At 48.9% G+C, this 17,690-nt stretch overlaps 1 protein-coding gene across 1 annotated transcript in view; it reads left to right on the top strand.

Annotated features, from left to right (window-relative positions):
• Positions 1–12,663: 12,663 nt before the first annotated feature.
• Positions 12,664–17,690, top strand: part of AKR1D1 (aldo-keto reductase family 1 member D1) — a 35,597-nt gene continuing 30,570 nt past the window's right edge. Inside the window, exon 1 of the mRNA XM_087765208.1 lies at positions 12,664–12,909. Coding sequence (XP_087621334.1) covers positions 12,817–12,909 — 93 coding nt within the window. The 5' untranslated portion in view covers positions 12,664–12,816. The remainder of the gene's footprint in view (positions 12,910–17,690) is intronic.

Here is a 17,690-nt window from a genome sequence, read left to right on the forward strand (position 1 = left end):
AAGAGGCAACCCCATTGCCTGCAGCTGCCGAGCTCCTGCAGCCTCGGTCCCTGCGCAGTGCTGGTCCCTCCCGCTGTGTTGCAGGGGGCTCGCACACCTGATCAACCTCTAGTTTGGGCAGATAATGTGAACAGCACTACGCAGCCCAGCCAACATCAGGCACAGGGTAGGGGGAGAGTGAGTAGGATGTCATTACCCAAAAGGTTGGGAGGCGACTGCTCCCCCCGCCCTCTGCACAGCGTCCCTGCCAGTGCAAGAAAAAAAGCAGCTGCTTTGATTTTTACAGGTGTCTGTACAAGATTTCCCATCCTAGGAGTGTCCCTTTCTCCTCTTTTCTGTTTGGTTTGAATCCTCAAACTATTGATTTTCACCTGAAGCAGCAAAAAATCAGTGTAGGTTCATTAAATGTAGCGGAGGCTCCCCAAAAGGTTTATAAACCTTTCATTAAGCTGGCCAGAGCTTCGGCTTTCTACCAAAGTGCCTGAAAACAACTTGTCTGCTTTCCCGTTTCATTAGGAGGCTCTTGTACAGCTCTAGCACTGATATTGCAGCAAGGACCTTTTGAAGCTGCTGCTTGGCATGTGTTTTCTGTTTATTTTCTAATAAAAAAGAATCGTATGCACTAAGTTTTCTAAAAAGCAACTGTACCGGCCCTCAGCCACAGGGGAAAAAAACCTGTGAAAGTCCCTGATGGCTTTTCGTTAACATTAAATTCAGACAGCTTTGTTTACAAATGGGACTGACCTCGTATTTAATTAACTTTTTAAGGAATGAAATCTGGGGAAGTTTATTAGTCCACTGTGGCAAATACATTCTCTGAGCAACAAACGGGCCTCTGATCACTTTTACTTGCATCCAGACATTTTAGAAGTGGTTGAGTAGATGTTTTCCTGTTTTCATTTAGTGGAGGGCTGATCATGGTTTATACATTGGATCCTGTTCCCATTAAAATTAACAACTAAATCCCCACCAATATCACTAGGAGGAAGACCAAAAAGGAATGCTCAAAGCCATGTGCTCCTATCAAAAATAGCTTTTTTCACAAACATGGCCAGCTTAGGCTCTCCCTGGCCCCACTAATCACATTTCCATAGCATCACCACAGGAACAAAGTGCAAGAGTTTACCAAAACCCCTCGGAAAATCCCAATTTGCCTTTTTTTTTTTTTTTTTAATTCAAGTTTCTAATTATAGTTGCACAGAAGACCATAAGATGTTGCATAGAGGTATAACCAAATGACAGCTGTCTTCATCAAATTCCATTTGCATTCCTACAAGTGACAGGAAGCACTTTATAGCAACTTTTTCCCAGGAAACACTTGAGTTGCTACAAGTTCCCAGCCCCAGGGAAGGTGGTGAGAAGCAGGATGAGCCCCCGCAGCTACAGGGGTTACGGCGCTGGAGGAGAACATGAAAGAGGAAGTTTAATTCCTCGTTGCAACAGACTTCAGGAAAGGCTTGAACTTCAGTTTCCTACGTCGCACCCAGGTGCTCTCCTCTCACGATTAACTTAACTGCCATTTGTTTTCTCACTTTTCTTCTCACTTTCTCAATCTTTAAACATTGGTCAAGAGGGGGGCAGCCCCAGCCAGCAAGCTCACAGAGGCAGGGGCTTCAGGTCTACACCCAGGTCCACCCGAGCTGTGGCTTGAAGCCAGTTGCCCCTTCACCTCCTTCCCCACCAGACAGGGCTTTATCTCCTGAAATCTCCCCTCCTCAGGTTTCCTCCCACCATCATTTGTAAAGCTCTCCTTTTGCTTTGATGAAGAATGAAAACCAGACATGCCAATCCTGACTTTTTCATGAGGAAATCTTCCGTCACCATTTCCTGCCAACCCCAACTGCTGCCTTATTAACACGTATGTACTTCAGGGGCACAGACTGCCTCGACAATAGTGGAAATTTAGGTAGGAATTGTGGAGCAAGGGCGCAACATTCAACACTACAAGGATGTAGATAAGGAGAAAATTGGGACTATCAATATTGGTACAAATGTGTTTCTATAGTACATATGATGATTTCTGCGGAACAGAGGGTATTTCCAAAAATGAAATTGTCCTGAAGGGAACAACAAATGAAGAAAGTGAACAAAGGAGAAGGAGACCAAATGAAGAGATTTCTAAAAGAAAGAGACCTTTAAAAATACAATGATGGCTCAGGCAATAGTGAATTTAAATACCAGCCTGCAATAAATTCCGTGTAACAGGATCCCTGAACACAGCCCAGCTCTGAAGGAGGTTTCAGCTCCACTTTCTAGGTCTATCTCTTTGACCTTGTCTCTGTCACATAAATGAACTGAAATGAACATATGTTTTTAAGTTTGTTTCTAAAATAACCAGACCGAAGCAGAAATACTGCACTGCCCACACTAGTCTCCCCCCGCCTTCCTCAGGGGAAAGAGCAGAGAAAAACCATGCGTGTTAGTCACATCAGATGAAGTGCTACGGCGACGAGGATTTATACAAAACAGAGCCGAAAAAAAGGCCTGTCGGGTTCCAGCTGCAGGCGAACAACGAGCTGTGAGACCAGGCGGTGACGGCGTGCCAAGGCTCGCTCTCCCCCAGCCTTGCTGGGCTCCCCGAGGCACACATCAGCCCTGCAAGCGTGCAAGAGATCACCAAGTGCGTTGCAGGGATGTGTCCACCTTCTGCAACGTGCAGAGCTGAGGATGGGCACCGAGACTGTCTTGTAAATGGACTGGGCAGGAGGGGCAAGGTATTGCTGTCCCAGCCTTTGCTGTCCTTTCACAGACAGAGGTAGAGCACGTTTATGGGACTCTGGCTACCAAGGAGATGCTTTTGTCCTTCAGAGGATGCTACAGCAGCCCGAGAGGTGCCCTGACAGGCTCCTTTCTAAACAGCAAGGATCCTAGAGTCTTAATCACAGTAACAACTGGAAAGGAATTTAGAAGTAAAGAAAGAGATATGTGTGGACCTGGCAAGGAAGAAGCATAAGCAGGGAATAAAAACTGGATTAAATCAACTGCTTCCTGGAAAGAGAGGAGACAGTTAAAAGAGCATGCACACTTTTCGTTTTGATGGATCCCAACAAAAGTTAATTTCTGTTTCAAAATCAAGAAGAGAAGGAAAATGTCACAACAAAGTTATCTAGTCTACAAAGCTGTTCCTTACCTTATCTTATTCCACACTGAGCGGACGCTGTAACCTCAGGGGTACTTATTTTATTTCCAAGTTTATATCCCAAGGCATAGGTTTGCACCTTATGAAGGTAAGGAGAGCACAGGGCTCTGGCAGCCTACAACCTTTTATTCCCGCTCTGCCTTTTGGCCCGTGCTGCAAGAAACTCAAGGCAAATCCTATGCCCAGCATCAATGATTCCCTGTAGTTCCTCTGCATATTTCTCATAATGCTGCAAGTACGTCGTTACCTACAAAAGCCAACTGTGACTGCATCTACATCCACTTGTCTCCTTTCTACCCTAAACACGGAGCCCTGCAGAGCCTTTTCCTTTCACAGGGCTGCTTGTTACTTGAAAATCCAGGCTGAATGCTCTCCATGGAAAAAAAAAGGACATTTTACACCCGTGTCTATGATAAGCAGAACCATATACCTGAAATGGCAGCTTGTTTTTTCCTGAAAGCCCATTTTCATGAAATTCAGACATATGGACTATCTAATAATTATTATTACACTCACAAAAGGATTTTCTCATTTCTCAGTTTGGAGACTTGATTGTTTTCAGGAAAGCCTATCTGAAAAAGACATCAACAAATTGGTAGGAGAACCCAAACCTTCCTCTCTAAAATGTCACTTACTGAGGCTACAAGTAAGATTTAAAATACTTCTGTAAACGAAGGAAGCTGGGAAAAATTATTTTCCACTTTGGAGCATTTTATTAGTTGTCTGCCCACAACAGTACTGTGCGTAACTAGTTGAATTGCCATCACAGTATAGGGTTAGCATCAGCAGAGCTCATGTAGCTATTTTTTCGAAATGATTAAAAATTCCAGGATCTAGCACTTCAAAGGTGCTTTGACAACAATGGAAAAAATTTACGTTGCAAAATTTTAGAAAGTTCAAATTGGCAATGTCTGTTTAATTGGTTTTAAAACATTTAATGAAAGTTTTATGGTACAATCCTACCCTAGGTCCACCATTAATCCCTTATGGCTATGAGAGATACCAAGTAACCTATGGAAGCTGGAAGAGAACATTTTGTCCTTTGTTTCCCACCTATTACTGTTTACTAAACTAATTACAGAAGATTTAATAAATCATCTCAGAAAAAGAAGTTGTTGCAAGCTCCCCGTTCTTGTTATGACAGGCAGCCCCATGACTTATTCTGGGTTCTAGCCCCAGCTCTGCCCCAACAGTTTTTCCAGTCTTATGCAAATGAAGAATTGTTCCTCTGCCTCCATTTCCTAATCCCAAATTGGATCGCTACCATTTGATTTGCAGAGATGCTACACAACTCCTTGCAGAGAGGAGGTCTGACATCGTGCTGCCTCACTGCGCAAGGTGACATGAGGCACAGAAAAGTGGTAGGGTAGACGGACAGGCAGCTATTTGGGCATACGCTTGAACAAACCTGACAATGAAGTTCAAATGGGCAAGGTGGTATGGAAGACAAGCGACAGGCTGGTAGAGCTTGGCAGAATATAAGCATGTTTCACAATACCTCAGATTTCCCAATCTGCCAACGTACATGTGAACATCAAAAATTCAGTGGCAATGTGGGAAAAGAAAAGCGGATGATGAAAAAAGAAATTTTTTACCTCCACTGCAAAGCAGACAAAAAGAATGGCCATTGCAAATTGAGAGGGTACTGAGAGGAAAAAAACCACCTTGTGGTCAGTGTGCAGCATCTTGGTGCTAAATGTGGAATGAAGAGTCAAACGCAGCTGTAAGTCCCACCAGCCCCAATAAAACCTCTGTTCATAAAGCACAGACACGCAAGTGGGACTTCGCGTCCTTTGGCAGTGCCGCTGCGCCCTCCCCAGCCCTGCCCTCCTCCCTGGCTGCCGAGGAGCTCCCCTGCTGGCACGCCAGCTCCAGGAAAAAGACTAACCCACGCAAAGATGAGCGTATCTGGCCTTTTCAAGCACTCTGGCACACTTTAAAAAGCATGCAGGTAGGCTAAAATGCATCAATGGGATGCTTTAAAGCCTATTCTTCTAAATGCCCTGTTCCTGCATACAGAGAGCATTGCCCACTAGCAGGCGGCACCAGCAAAACCCCCAATACCTTCTGTTTTTAAAGCATCCACAGGAAATACCCACAAGCAAAGAAACCAGCAGGCTGTTAGACTTTACCTGCGGGACTCTCTTTACAAGCTAATAATTTCCTCCTACTAACGTTGGCTCTGGCCCAAGTGAGACATACTTCAAAGGAAGAGCCTCCCCGGCAGGGACTTGAAGCTGGAAGTGCTGTGATCAGCAGAGACTGACCGCTTTGGGACCCTCATCTCCAAGCCTGTGCTGCTTTCACCCTTTTGAATAGTACAAGATAGCTGAAAGAAACTGCAAGTGCCTGTTCCCCGCTGTTTTATCTCACAGCGATTTGCTAGGTGGTGTGCTGAGGAAAAATGTTGTGCATTTTGCACACTGTCCCGACGGCAAGAAGGTGCCAGCGCGGCTCTGTTGCAATTAGTCAGATGTGTCTGCTTGTTGCTGGAGGCGAGGAAAGAAACAACGTGTCAGCAAGGCTCTTAAAGCAGGTAACACAGAGAACAGCTGTTTATCCAGCGCAAGGAAGTAAAATGATCCTTCATCAGAGCTGAACTAAGAAGACCTCCTGCACAGCCCTGAGGTGGACCCAAGGGAGCCCTGTGAGATTATGTGCCAGGTAAACATGGGAGACGGCTGCAAGAGCGGTGGTGTACTGACGTAAGGCAAGCTTGGCCGAGCTCTGTATTAAAAGAAGACAAGAGAAATCTCACGTTTTTGGAACATGCTGAGATCTGGTGATGGTTCTTACTCTGTCCCAGGAGCCTGATTTGAAGTAAAGGACTCACACAGGGGGATGGCCCTCTCAGTGAGTCACTCGCACCAAATCAGGAGGAAAACCAAAAAAACCCCAACCCTCAAACCCCCAAAACACCTTAATCGCATGACGCAGGCTGTGTCAACATCTTCCCACGGTGGCTATCCCTTTTTTGTGTGAGGAACAGAGCTGACACGGCGGGAGCCACCACGGCTCCTCTGTCCCCCTTGCCTCTGTAAGAGAGAGGGGCTGCGGAGGCACGGCCACCTCTTCTCGGGCTGCCCCTTCTGCCACCGCTTACTCAGACCTGGGTGCCAGGCATGGGGTATTTTCCACCGGCATCAGGTGGATGGCATACTGGAAATCATCAAGACGGGGCTTGGATTTGCAGGATGCCAAAGGAAAGGGCTTTATGTTGGACAGGATCAAATAGCAGGCCGGACTAAATGAGGTGAGATATGAGGACACTTACTCAGGGCCAAAGGTTAATGCCTCCCACATGACAAAGACTGGTATCTGAGAAATCCAGAGGCCACTATGCAGTTACTGACCTTTGCCAGGGGATCTGAGAGACAGTGCTCACCAGCTCCAGAGTTGTGCATGTGCCATAGCAGAGACAGTCTGGAGCAGAAGCTGAGATACTGTTGCTAGAAGAAAGTGATAACATCAGTAAACAGACCGGAGTCAAAAATAAGCAGGCTTCTGGCTTGATTTGTTGCAAGCCCTGCTAACACTGAACTCGAGCATGAGGACAGTGCCCAAAAGACGACAGGCTCATGAGACAGTCCATATGTAAATGACACTGGTAAAGGACCAGAGGATTACCTTTGCAAATGATTAGGAGGATTACCTTTTCAAACAGAGCCTCTCTTTCCCTCTCCCAAGAGCTCCTGGTCCTCCACAGGGCTTTTCAGCCCATCAGTAGCCCTCCCTGGAGGCTAACAGAGAGACTCAGCACCTGAAATGGACCCCAAAGGGAAAAAGGGCACATTTTAGAGGCCGTACTGCTAGTTCTGGCTGCCCTCCTCTTGTGCCGTAGGAAACACGGTGGCAGTGTATAAACAGCCCAGCTACTTTTGGCTCTCCTGTTGTGAGATTTTGCTGCTTCTCCTCTCCCTCGGCTGCGGAGACAGCAAGCTGTCCCGCGTGGCTGCTGCCTCCGGTACAGCATCCACCACAGATGCATTTGGCTACTACAATGCAAACAAGAGGGGGGTGAAACTGCTGAGCGGGTGCTCGCTATTTGTACAACCACCCGCCCTGGCAGAGCTCCCTATGGTACCCCACCGCACCTGGCGTAGCGTTCGAGGTGACACCGCAGCCCCGGGCTCTGCGCCTGCTCCCAGGGGGCACGGCGACAGGGATGGACCAGGATGGCCATCACCAGGACGGCCCGCGGGGAAGCCCCCACGCCTCGCCGCAGTGCAAGCGCAGCTCCATGGCTGCTGGAAGCAGCAGGAGGATAATCCGGAGCAGCTGCTGGCATTCCTCCTGTACCCTAGGAGCAATCAAAGCCCAGAAGTGTCCTGACTTTTCCAGTGTTACTAGGAGCAATGGAACAGCGTCAAGGATACCTAGAAATTTCCCTTTTATCGCAGCTGTAGCCACAGAGCATTTATATGAAGCAGAAGGGATAAGTGACCCAGTCATCAAGTATTTTCCTAATTCTCTCTGCAGGCACAAGTGGTAGGCACATTTTCTCCCTGTCCTCATGCTCTCCTTAAGACTCCAGCAGAAATGCTGTACCAGTGCTGGAAAAATGGGGCCAGATGAGGTCTTTGGAGTTCAGGTACTGCTTTGTGGGTCTTTCAGTGAAGAGTTTCACTAAAAGTGCACAAATAATATACTCCCATTACTACCAAGCTGTAAGTCAGATACAATTTGAAAGCAAACTTTGGGCCTTCAAAGAAGGACTTACAAAGAAGAAGTCCTTAGCAGACATAAAATTATTTAAATAAGCAAGAGCATGTCACTTAAGTGTTTTATTGTTTGCAAAGTAGTTTTTGCACCAGTGGGAGCTAGAAGAAAAGCGTTTGCATAGAAACTGCTAAGAAGGTCTAATATATTGCACTTCCCAACAAAGCCGGCTGTTATCCTGGCTGTGATCAGCCTGATTGTGCAACAAACAGGATCAAAGGGAAAAGACAGACCACAAACGTTTCCATATGAGAAACCCCTTGGCCACTAAGGGAGGGAATCACGGAGGCGGTGTAAGGTACCACTCATCTCACTTGGTGTCCTTGAGAACTATACCATGACATACATGATGATAATTGGAATCTGAGAATAAAGAGTAAGAAGATGCTACCACATTTTTTTTTCCAGAGAAGTGTTCTCCAGTTCAGTTTATACCATTTGTTTCCACACTGAAAGAAGCAGCAAGAAGAAAAAAAACCTCACTTCATTTACAGTCCCCCTGCAAAATGCTACACAGACTTTATTTCTTAGAGATAAAAAGTGGAACTAGAAGTTTTTCTTGATATGTATTAGTTTATCATATTTAACGGTAAAAAAGGAAAAGAAATATTAGTCATGACCCATGCTACCAAAATTTCTAAGCTAAGTCGTTGAAACTATACATTATAAATAGCTATTCCACATGCACAACAGACACATGCTAGTTTATGTGCGTTATTAAAGGACTAGGCTGAAAATATGGAGACTTTAAGACCGTGTTTTAAGAAATTTTAACTAAAAACACATGCAGAGTATGCATTCTAGCAGATAATTACACATAGAGTAGAGCACGGCTCATACAGAAAATAGAAACAGTGTAGAAATACGCACTTTTTGTCTAACAGAGAAATACCTGTATTATAAAAGTACTTCCTATTTTCCTATTTGAAAAAGCTAATTTTTAGGCACTACAGGTCACCTACCTCTAGAATCTCTCTAATCTAATCTACAGTGTGTAAACACACCCAAATTTACAAGATCCAGGAGAATGCTATTTTTAACATCTTCCCTTGTCCAAAACAACAGCTTGCTAAAAAAAAAAAGGGGGGGGGGGGCGGCAACAGGGGCAACCTACAAATCTCAGAGAAAACATGAAACCTAGAAGATGACAAGGCCAGTCCTTCCCAATCAACAACAACTTCTCATTCCCATCTTTTATCTTCCAAGAACCAGGAAGGCTATATTTAAAAGCCTCACATGTTTTCTCCTGTTCCCAGGATACCCAGCAATTTGAGGTAAAATGAGTAAGAGGGTGACCTCTTTAAAAGATTGCTGACAAGTTTTGTTCAGGTAAGGAGGCCATTAAGTACTTTCTTTACCTGAGATTTCTGCAGTTTTTTAACAGTAAGAAACCTCAAATGTCTGATCTACTTTTCCTGTAAAAACTTATATCTAATTTTTGTTTATATTTTTTAATCTATTTTTTTTGTGCGTGTGTTTACGGGGCGGGGGAAACCCACATTTGACTATACGATGCTGCTTTTCAAAACCCTACTCCTTATTTGTCTGAGATGACTAATGTAGCTATAAAACTCTGCACCATTGATCCAGGAATTGTGAACCTACCTTAGCTGCTTTTGAAGGTGTTTGTGTGCTTTACAAGCTTTGCTAGAGCCGGCGAACTTGTGTCGATAGGATGGTAATTCTCATTACTTGCTCGTAAGGCCAGGCTGAAACCTCAGTGTTTTTGTTTCCTAGAGAAGGAACTGAGATCACATCTGCATTTTATAAAAGCTCCTGAATAGTTGCTGATCAACAACAACCAGCAGCCAAAGCTTTGCTTCTAGAAACTTGCATTGTTTTGCAGTTGGAGTTTGCTAGATACTGTGTCCTCGTAAAAAGTCTGGTTAAGTCATTTAAGCTTTGAAACCAAGAAATGTACTCCCCTGAACGGCTAGCAGAAATTGTTACTAACAAGAATTATATGCAACAGGCTCTGGGCTGCATTATTCGGCTTCCTTTGTTCTTTAAAGGATATTCAGCAGCAGCTCAAAACTCGCTAGTATTTCTAACTTCTATGAAATAAGGCTATTTCAAGTTAATAACTCAGATGTAAATGGAAAAAAATGCATTTCCTATCTGTTTTCTGGGGTTTAATGTAAAATCTGCAAAGGCATTAAAGCAGTAGGGTAGGGAGCTAGAGCTGCTATGGGAATTAAAAAGTCGCATGTGTAAAAAGCGTTCGCGCTATTTGCTGTCGGTGAAGGCATGGGGGTGGGGGGAAGGACTTGTAAAACCCTCTGCCTCTCTCCAGTTTCTCTGACAAGAACATTGGCTGAACTTTATAAGGACCGGTCTAGCAGCAAATCGAGGAGAGAGGTGACTTTTGCCTGTTACCTCACGCCTGTCTGTAACCCCAACCCCGTCGAGTGCAGGGGGCTCGTGCCTGTAGGAGGGCAGGGGTGCCTGAGGCTGCCTGGCTTGCCGCGCCTGGTGACAGACAGCTTTGCCTGACTGTTCCTAGAAGCAGGAGTTGTTCTCCTGCCCAAGCTCCCTTTTCTGTGAATTATGGCAAGTCCGTCAATCCTTCTTTCCCAGTTGTCGTTGAGGGCTATCATGTATCAGCCTAGGGTACTCCTGCCAGAGAGGCTCCTTACACTTGCTCACTTGCCCAGGACGGCACTGCAGACACAGTCGTGCTTTGCTTAGCTCGGGATCATGCGCAGCTCAGGGCACGCATTGCTCTGATGCCAGAGCACATGAGCAAGCTGGGTGTGCTCTGAGTCTGAAGCAAATGAGCAAGCTGTGCCCCCCTCAAGCTGCTGGGTCGACCCCTGTAAGCTGCTGGATCAGGAGGAATGATGGAAAAGTGGGTTCTGGGGTGGACTTGGAGCATGGGAGCTCAGGGGGGCCTCTTCATGGGATACTAGTACGGGGCTGGAAATGGGGAGGTCTCTGAATGCCCTCTGCCACATCAGACTCCTCTACTCACCCCATTTCCATCCCTCTCCATGCTTTTGCTCCTCTGTTGGAAATACTGCAGAACAAGGGCTATAGCTCAGTGATGCGGCAGTCTGTTCCACATGCTGGCATCAACTTGTCCTCCTACAAACACACAGAGCGTGCTTAGGCATGGTTGGCATGGAGAGAGGAGGTAAGAGCTTCTCCTGGAGCAAGAAAGTGGTAGCCAGTTACATGGGAACAACAGGGAGGCATGGAGGAGGTCACTGGGTTCCCTTCCTCCACGTCACATGTAAATACCTGCACCCGCAGGTACCCACAGCTTACAATAACATGTGGACGGGGTCTAGCAGGTCCAGGCTGGCCACAGTAACTACAGCCAGGGTGTAGTTTGCCCCAGCTTCCCCCCCTCAGATGAGAACCCAGTCACCTTACAGCTAGTTCTTCGCATTGTGTCGCCCAGGTAAAGCACAGGCTGTGGGGAAAGCTTCAGCCGCACACAGCCCACCTCCCAAGGGGCATTTTACACCACAGCATGCTACCTTTGTCCTGCAGGATGTCCTGGCTATCTAGGAATTTCTGGGCAGGGATCAAGTGGGCTTGCACTTAGTCGTGAGCTGCTTGGCACGTTCCTACCAGTAAAAGTGCCAATTTTTCCATCTTCACTGGAGACACTTGCGGGTGTCTAACCTGTAACGCTACAAGGATCTCTTGTAGGGTGTTCTCCAGGTAGGTCCCCAGCCTTAACAGCCACTAAGCCTTTCCCCAAATGCAAACTAGTGCATACCTATTGATTTCAAGAACCCTGCAAAGATAACTTATCACGATGGATCTATTAACCCCTCTTGGAATTGCATAACCTGCTGAACTATTACCATGCACAGAAAGCCAATAGGGGTATTAGAGATAAAATAATCTGCCAGGCAAAATACTTTGTTATGGCTGAGGAATAATGCTCTCTGAGGGCTTAACTTCATGTTGATCTAGGAAGATGTGTAAGACCATACACTTCAAAATCAAATGGGGAGAACAGCACAGAGAGTTGCAGGACACAAAGTAGCTGGCTCAGGACAGGGTACATCTCTGCAGAGTAGTATAAAGGCATAGCCCTGAGTGTTTTAGGAGGACCAGAAAGGACAGTAAGAGCCGTGGGTTGAATTTTGTAACGGGCATTGTCCCCTTCGGGGATATCAGCGATAGGAAATACATACATTTTTTCCACAGCGGAGCAGAACCAGACTGTGAGGAACTTGAGCTCATTCACTGTAATTTGGGACTCATGCTGAGGCAGAGGAACTATTCACCAGTCTCCTGTCTGGGATTTTCTTCATTCCTTCCTTGCCCCTACGGCAGCGGTTTTCAACCTGTGGCCTGTAGCCTTTGGAAAGGAGAGGTGGAAACTGTCCCCGGAGGACACGAAGTGTCCTTGGTAACCCTGAATTTGGGGTTTTAAAAAAGGGCTTTACACCTCTGTGGGAAAACTTCCAAGATCTGCCACCCCAAAGCCTGGGAAGCCCGTGCCCTGCGGCTGGGGGAGGCGGGAGGCCACGGCCGACGCCCCGGCGGGCAGGCGAGGGACCCCCCGCCGGCAGCTCGGGGCAGGCCGGCCCCGAGGGGCTCCCCAGCAGCGGGCAGGGCCCCCCCGGCCCCCGGCCCGCAGGACGCCCCCCGGCCCGCCCTGACTTTCGCCCGAAGCAGCCTCCGCCGGAGCGGCCCCGCGGGGGTCGCGGCGGGGCCCCGCGGCGCGGGGCGGTGCGTGGGGGCCGCGGGTGGGCGCGGCGGGGCGGGGCGGGGCGGGGCGCGGTGCGGGGCCGGCACGGGCACACGTGGCTCGGCCCCCCAAAAAGGCAGCCCCGCCGGCGGGAGCGGGCACTTCGTACCTCGGCCCCTGCGGAGCCGCCGTCGGTCCGGGCGGGCGGTGGGTGCCGGTGCGTCGGGGCCTCGGTTGGCTGCGGAGCGGCGGCTCCCGCCCCTGCGGAGGCAGCCCCGGGCTCGGGGCGGCCCTACCTGCCGGCACGATGAACCTGACAGCCGAGAGCCACCGCGTCCCGCTGAGCGACGGGAACAGCATCCCGCTCTTGGGGCTGGGCACCTACGCCGACCCCCAGAAAGTAAGTCCGGGGGCGCCGGGACGCCCCGCTCCGCCGGCGGGGGCAGGTGGCGGCCGCCCTCGCTGCAGACCCCCGAGCCGGGGCTGCCCGCCTATTTCCCCCTCCTTGCCCGGCTATTTCTCTTTTTGCTCCTTTCCCCGTGCAAAGTTAAAGCCCCAGCTCTCCCGTGCGCAGTAGGAGCAGTGCGGGGCGCGCAGAGGAGGAAAAGGTGGGGAAAATAAAATAAATAAAATAAAATAAAATTAAAAAATCCCCGCGCTGACGGCCCCGCACCGCCGCCCGGCTCCGCGGTGGTGGGCGCACGGGAAGGGGGCGCGGGGGGCCGCGGAGCGCCTCCGCCGCTGCCCCGGGGGCTGGGGGGGTCGGGGCGGTGCAGCCCCGGGTCCGGGATGCGGCACCCAGCGAGCGCCGGCTCCCGAGCAGGGCGTCCCGGAGCCCTCGGTCCCGAGAAGCCCGGAGCCGGGGGGACGGGGCCGGGGGTCCCCCGGGCCGGGCCGGGCCGGCCCCGCCGCCCGCCCCGCGCCGAGCGCAGATAAGATAGAGGGATTTCGGACCGTCTCGCAGCTGGCCCCGACACTTTCCAAGGAATGTTCCTGAAACAAAGACCCAAATTCCTGCATCCTGATTCCTGCGGCTCCCGCAGCTGACTGCCAGCGGCCAGACCGCGCTCAAATACCCTGCATCCTTCGGCTTTGCGCGGCTCGGGCAGGCATCCCATCGCGCTGTCGCTGCGTCGGCTGTAGGGAGGCTGTGGAAGCACACCTGATGCTTCTTCCCTCCGCGCACCTGGGAGCACAAAGGCAACGCGCTAGCGGCTGCCGTTCGCTTTCCCAACCTGCCTGATCTTTCAGCAGTTCTTTTTCTGTTTGTTTGAAGAGTGGTGAAAGAGGTATCGTGGCCAGAACCCTTCTTGTGTAATAGTATCAGAGCTGGGAGGCAATATTGTGTGTATGACTCCACGTACCGCAAGGTATTTAAAAATGCCTTTTTAAAAGAAAACTCTTGATTAAGGCCATTTAACAACTGGTAATTGTACTACGGTATACTAATAACAGTGTCGATGGAGATCTTCTTCAATAAACACCGCTGCAGGCAGCGCATGAGCGATGCAGAACGGGTGTAAGAAATCCCCAGGGCTGCAGATCTCCCTGGTTAACAATGCTGGCTTACATGGGAAGAATTAGTGGGAATCTGCAATTTCAGAGGCTGGGCACCGTCCCCCACATCACTAGAGTTTCTGGAGATATTTTCAGCTAGCGTGTTCTTTGAATAATGGTTAGTGAAACAACATTAAGCTCTCTAACAGGAGTTTTAATGTAGCAAAGCAGAACGTTGCATAATTCAGTGACAAAATAGCTCTGAGCAAACTTGAAGCGTCTCCCTCCAGACTTGTATATCATGCCCCCCAACCCTCGAGTTGCAATTTTACAGTAGTTTTAAGTTGAGAACAAGGAGGCTGCCAGCAGAAGGGGTGCTCCCTGGCGCTTCCCGCCTGCAGCCCGGATGAGCCACGGCCGATGCTGTGGCATTAGCCAGGCTCAGGCAGGGAGCTCAGAGCAGCAAGTAACCTGCCGGAGCTGAGACGGGAGGCAGATGGGATGCCCCTTTCGGAGGCAGCTTCTTGGCAATGCTATAACCCTGCTAAGAGTTCGTTTGGCAGAAGTTCCGATGTCCCAAAATCAGCACGGCAACGGTCCTGCTCCTCCTCCCCCAGCCCTGCAAAATCCTGCTGCCTCCTTTGCCCTCCCGTGGGTCGAGGTGGACGGTGAGACTTTACATGAAGCTCATCCAGCAAAAATGAATCATTTTTAGGTAGGGTTGGTTTTCAGCTGAATCAGCCCTGGGCTTTTTGCTTTTTGCATGTACCTCCTTTGTTTTCTGCTCACAGAAGTGGGGGGACGACAGGACGATGCAGGCAGGGCATTGCTATAGCAACTCCAATTTAGAGCAATTGAAGCTGCTGTGTAACTGCACCCTCAGCGGGGATGGGTGCACATACCCAACCACCCATTCTTCCTCCCCCCGCGCTTGTAGGAGTTTGATTTTTCTGAGCTGTCTTTCTCTTTCTACGTGATAAACGTGTTAGAAAGTTATGGGTGGGAGCAGCAGCTGAGAGGAGGTAGAGAAAGAAGCACTGATAAGGCACTTGCAAAAGTCTCATTTTTGCAGAAGACCAGGTGAAACACCGTATGTTTATCTGGAGGAGCTGGGCTGAAGCTTTATGCTAGGATTAGGACTGCGTATTTGAGTTGGGGAGCTTGTCGCAGAGGGCAGCTGGGTAAACGCGGTAGCAGGGCACTACGGGATTTGTTGCAGAATTTTTCGCAGCTACTGGTCAGTGATGGGGCAGGACGTTTAAACAGGTCACAGCTTAAAGCTTGCCCATCTCAAAAAGGATGCTTTGCTGATAAGAGGAAGGGGGGGCTTCTGTCAACACCTTGCCATGGCAGCAAAGTGCCGCTTAGCTGGGACAAGCTGCTCTGCCGAGTGCCGACTTGTGCCTGGCGCAACTTCCAGCGGGATGCCTGGCGAGGCTTCTGTCCTGTTCCTCCCACCTAGAGAGCTGAAAGCCTTTGTGACAACTCGGGACCGTTTCAAGCTTTATCTTAACAAGCGAGGCTATAAACTAGCACTGACACGTTTCCCTTAAAATGCTTAGCTGTAGCCTTTTGTGGCTGAATTGCTTAAGAAGCAGCATCTGAGCCACCCCTTCTCCAGCAGTAGGGGCTGGCAGCTGGTGGCAGCAACGGAGCCAGCCATCCCCTGCACACTATTTCTGCTCATGAGTCACATGTCTGCGACTTCTAGTCGTTTTGTGCTTTGATATAAAATACAGAGCCATTCATTTGTCAGATTATTCATCCTGCTCTTGGAGGTAGATTTTTTTTTTTTTCCCCCCCCAAAGTTTATTCACCCTGGCACATCCATGTCAGACCAGCTTGTCAAAAACAAATCTGTTTTCTCAATCTTGTGCTATAGCCCAGTAGCTCGTAATGAGCCCAGAGCGTTCTTTCTGAAGTGCAGGAATGCGCTCGCTGGTTAAGCAAACCAGGCAGATCTAGTTAGCCACAGAGCAGGGAAATCTGCTTCTCCAATGGTCAGTTACAAGAAAACGGAGGCAGGAGGCCAGCTTTCATGTTTTGGGCTTTGTCTGGATAAACTGCACAGCAGTGCCTTCAGAACTGAAACATATCGGGAGCTTGCCTTGCTCATCTTAAATAACTTAATTGTTCTTGCAAAGACAACTTCGGGAGATAAGTCATGCTTCTCCAGTTGTGGAACACCGAACAAAAAAATAAAACTGTTGACTGAAATTTGGTCCTGCATACAAGTCTACTGACTCAACGACGCACATCACTCAACTGGAGCAGAGCTGGACCACAGTGGAAAAGGTTTATTTCATAATAGGAATAATTTTATCAAATGCTCTTTTCCCTCTAGGTGTAAGAGAGCTTTTCTTGTGACTGGATACAGGTCAGGATGACAAGAATTCAGCTAATTCTTTGAGACTGAAAACACTGATAGTGCAATGTTAGGGGTTTCTTTTTGCTTTATTCTCCTAGCACAGCAGGCAAGTGCAATGAATCCATTTGCTATCAGCTTGTCTGCTAGCAGAAAGAAAGGAGTCTTCACTGGGTCGTGGAATTAGTGATAAATTTGTGCTGTTTATCAAAAAAAAAACTTAGAAATAATTTTTGCTGCCTTAATTGCTGTTTCCTATCCTTATTTTTGAGGAAAATTAATAATTGTATATTAAAAAAGCTTAGTTTGCTTTTTGGTGCAGATTTCAATGTGTTGAAGTTGGTTTTGCGTTCTCCTTCACACAGGGGAGGAAACGTGTAAGTTGTATCAGAGTCTTGCCTATGTAAACTAGGCTGTTTGTCCTAGCAAGGATGGGCTCAAGCGAAACACTGAAAATCTCAGTCACTGACTCCTTCCCCTATTCTTTCTTCCCTTCCCCAAATATCCCTTCTCCTTGTGGGTCTGGGAGGGAACCACAGCGGGAGCCGTGAATCTGGACTATCAAGGCCTTCCAGACGGCTTTAAAATTCGAGGTCAATTCTGCCTCTGGCTGGCTCTGCGGATCCTTCTGGCAAAGCCCCGCACATGCAGGAGCAGCTCTGCCAAGGCTTCAGCAGATGCACCGTGTCCAGCTTTCCTTCCCCGAGGGCCCCCGAGCTGTTGACCCAATTCTCTGGGGTATTAAATGGATGAGGGGGAGGAGGGAGCGGACGGCCCCCTTGATGAGCCCCTGGCATGTGCCGCAGCAGAGCCGGATCAGCCTCCCAGGCTCCCGCCACCTCCCTGCATCGATGCTCGGTTCCCAGCACGGCCCAGCGAGTGGTGCTGGTACCCATCTGGAAGCGGATGGGATGCGGGGACGAGCAGGCTTAGAGGCGAAAGGTGCTAAAAACACTCCTAAACCCTGGAAATCCTATGCCTCGTTAAAACTGCACTTAATGCCCGCTTCACTTTATAACTCATCCCTGTCAACATAGCTAAGATCATCAGCCCAGAGCCTCCACATAAATACTCGCTGTCTCCCTGGAAGGTCAAGGGGCCTTGGCCGCAGCTCCTCTCCTGCCTTCCTGTTTTGACTGAGGGAGGAGAGGGCTTGGAGGGAAGGTTGTAGCAACCGCACTGTACACAGGCGCTGCTTCTGAAACATAAGATTGGGCAAAGTGCTCAAGAATAGCACTGGGTGAGGGTTTTTGGCAAGTTGCAACTTTGCTAAAAATGAGGTTCTGAGGTAGCCAAATCCATTCATAAATTGGAAGCAG

This window comes from Nipponia nippon, unplaced genomic scaffold (genome assembly GCF_047370975.1).
Source record: "Nipponia nippon isolate SJK-2023a ecotype South Korea unplaced genomic scaffold, ASM4737097v1 scaffold_3, whole genome shotgun sequence".
Lineage (NCBI taxonomy): Eukaryota > Metazoa > Chordata > Aves > Pelecaniformes > Threskiornithidae > Nipponia > Nipponia nippon.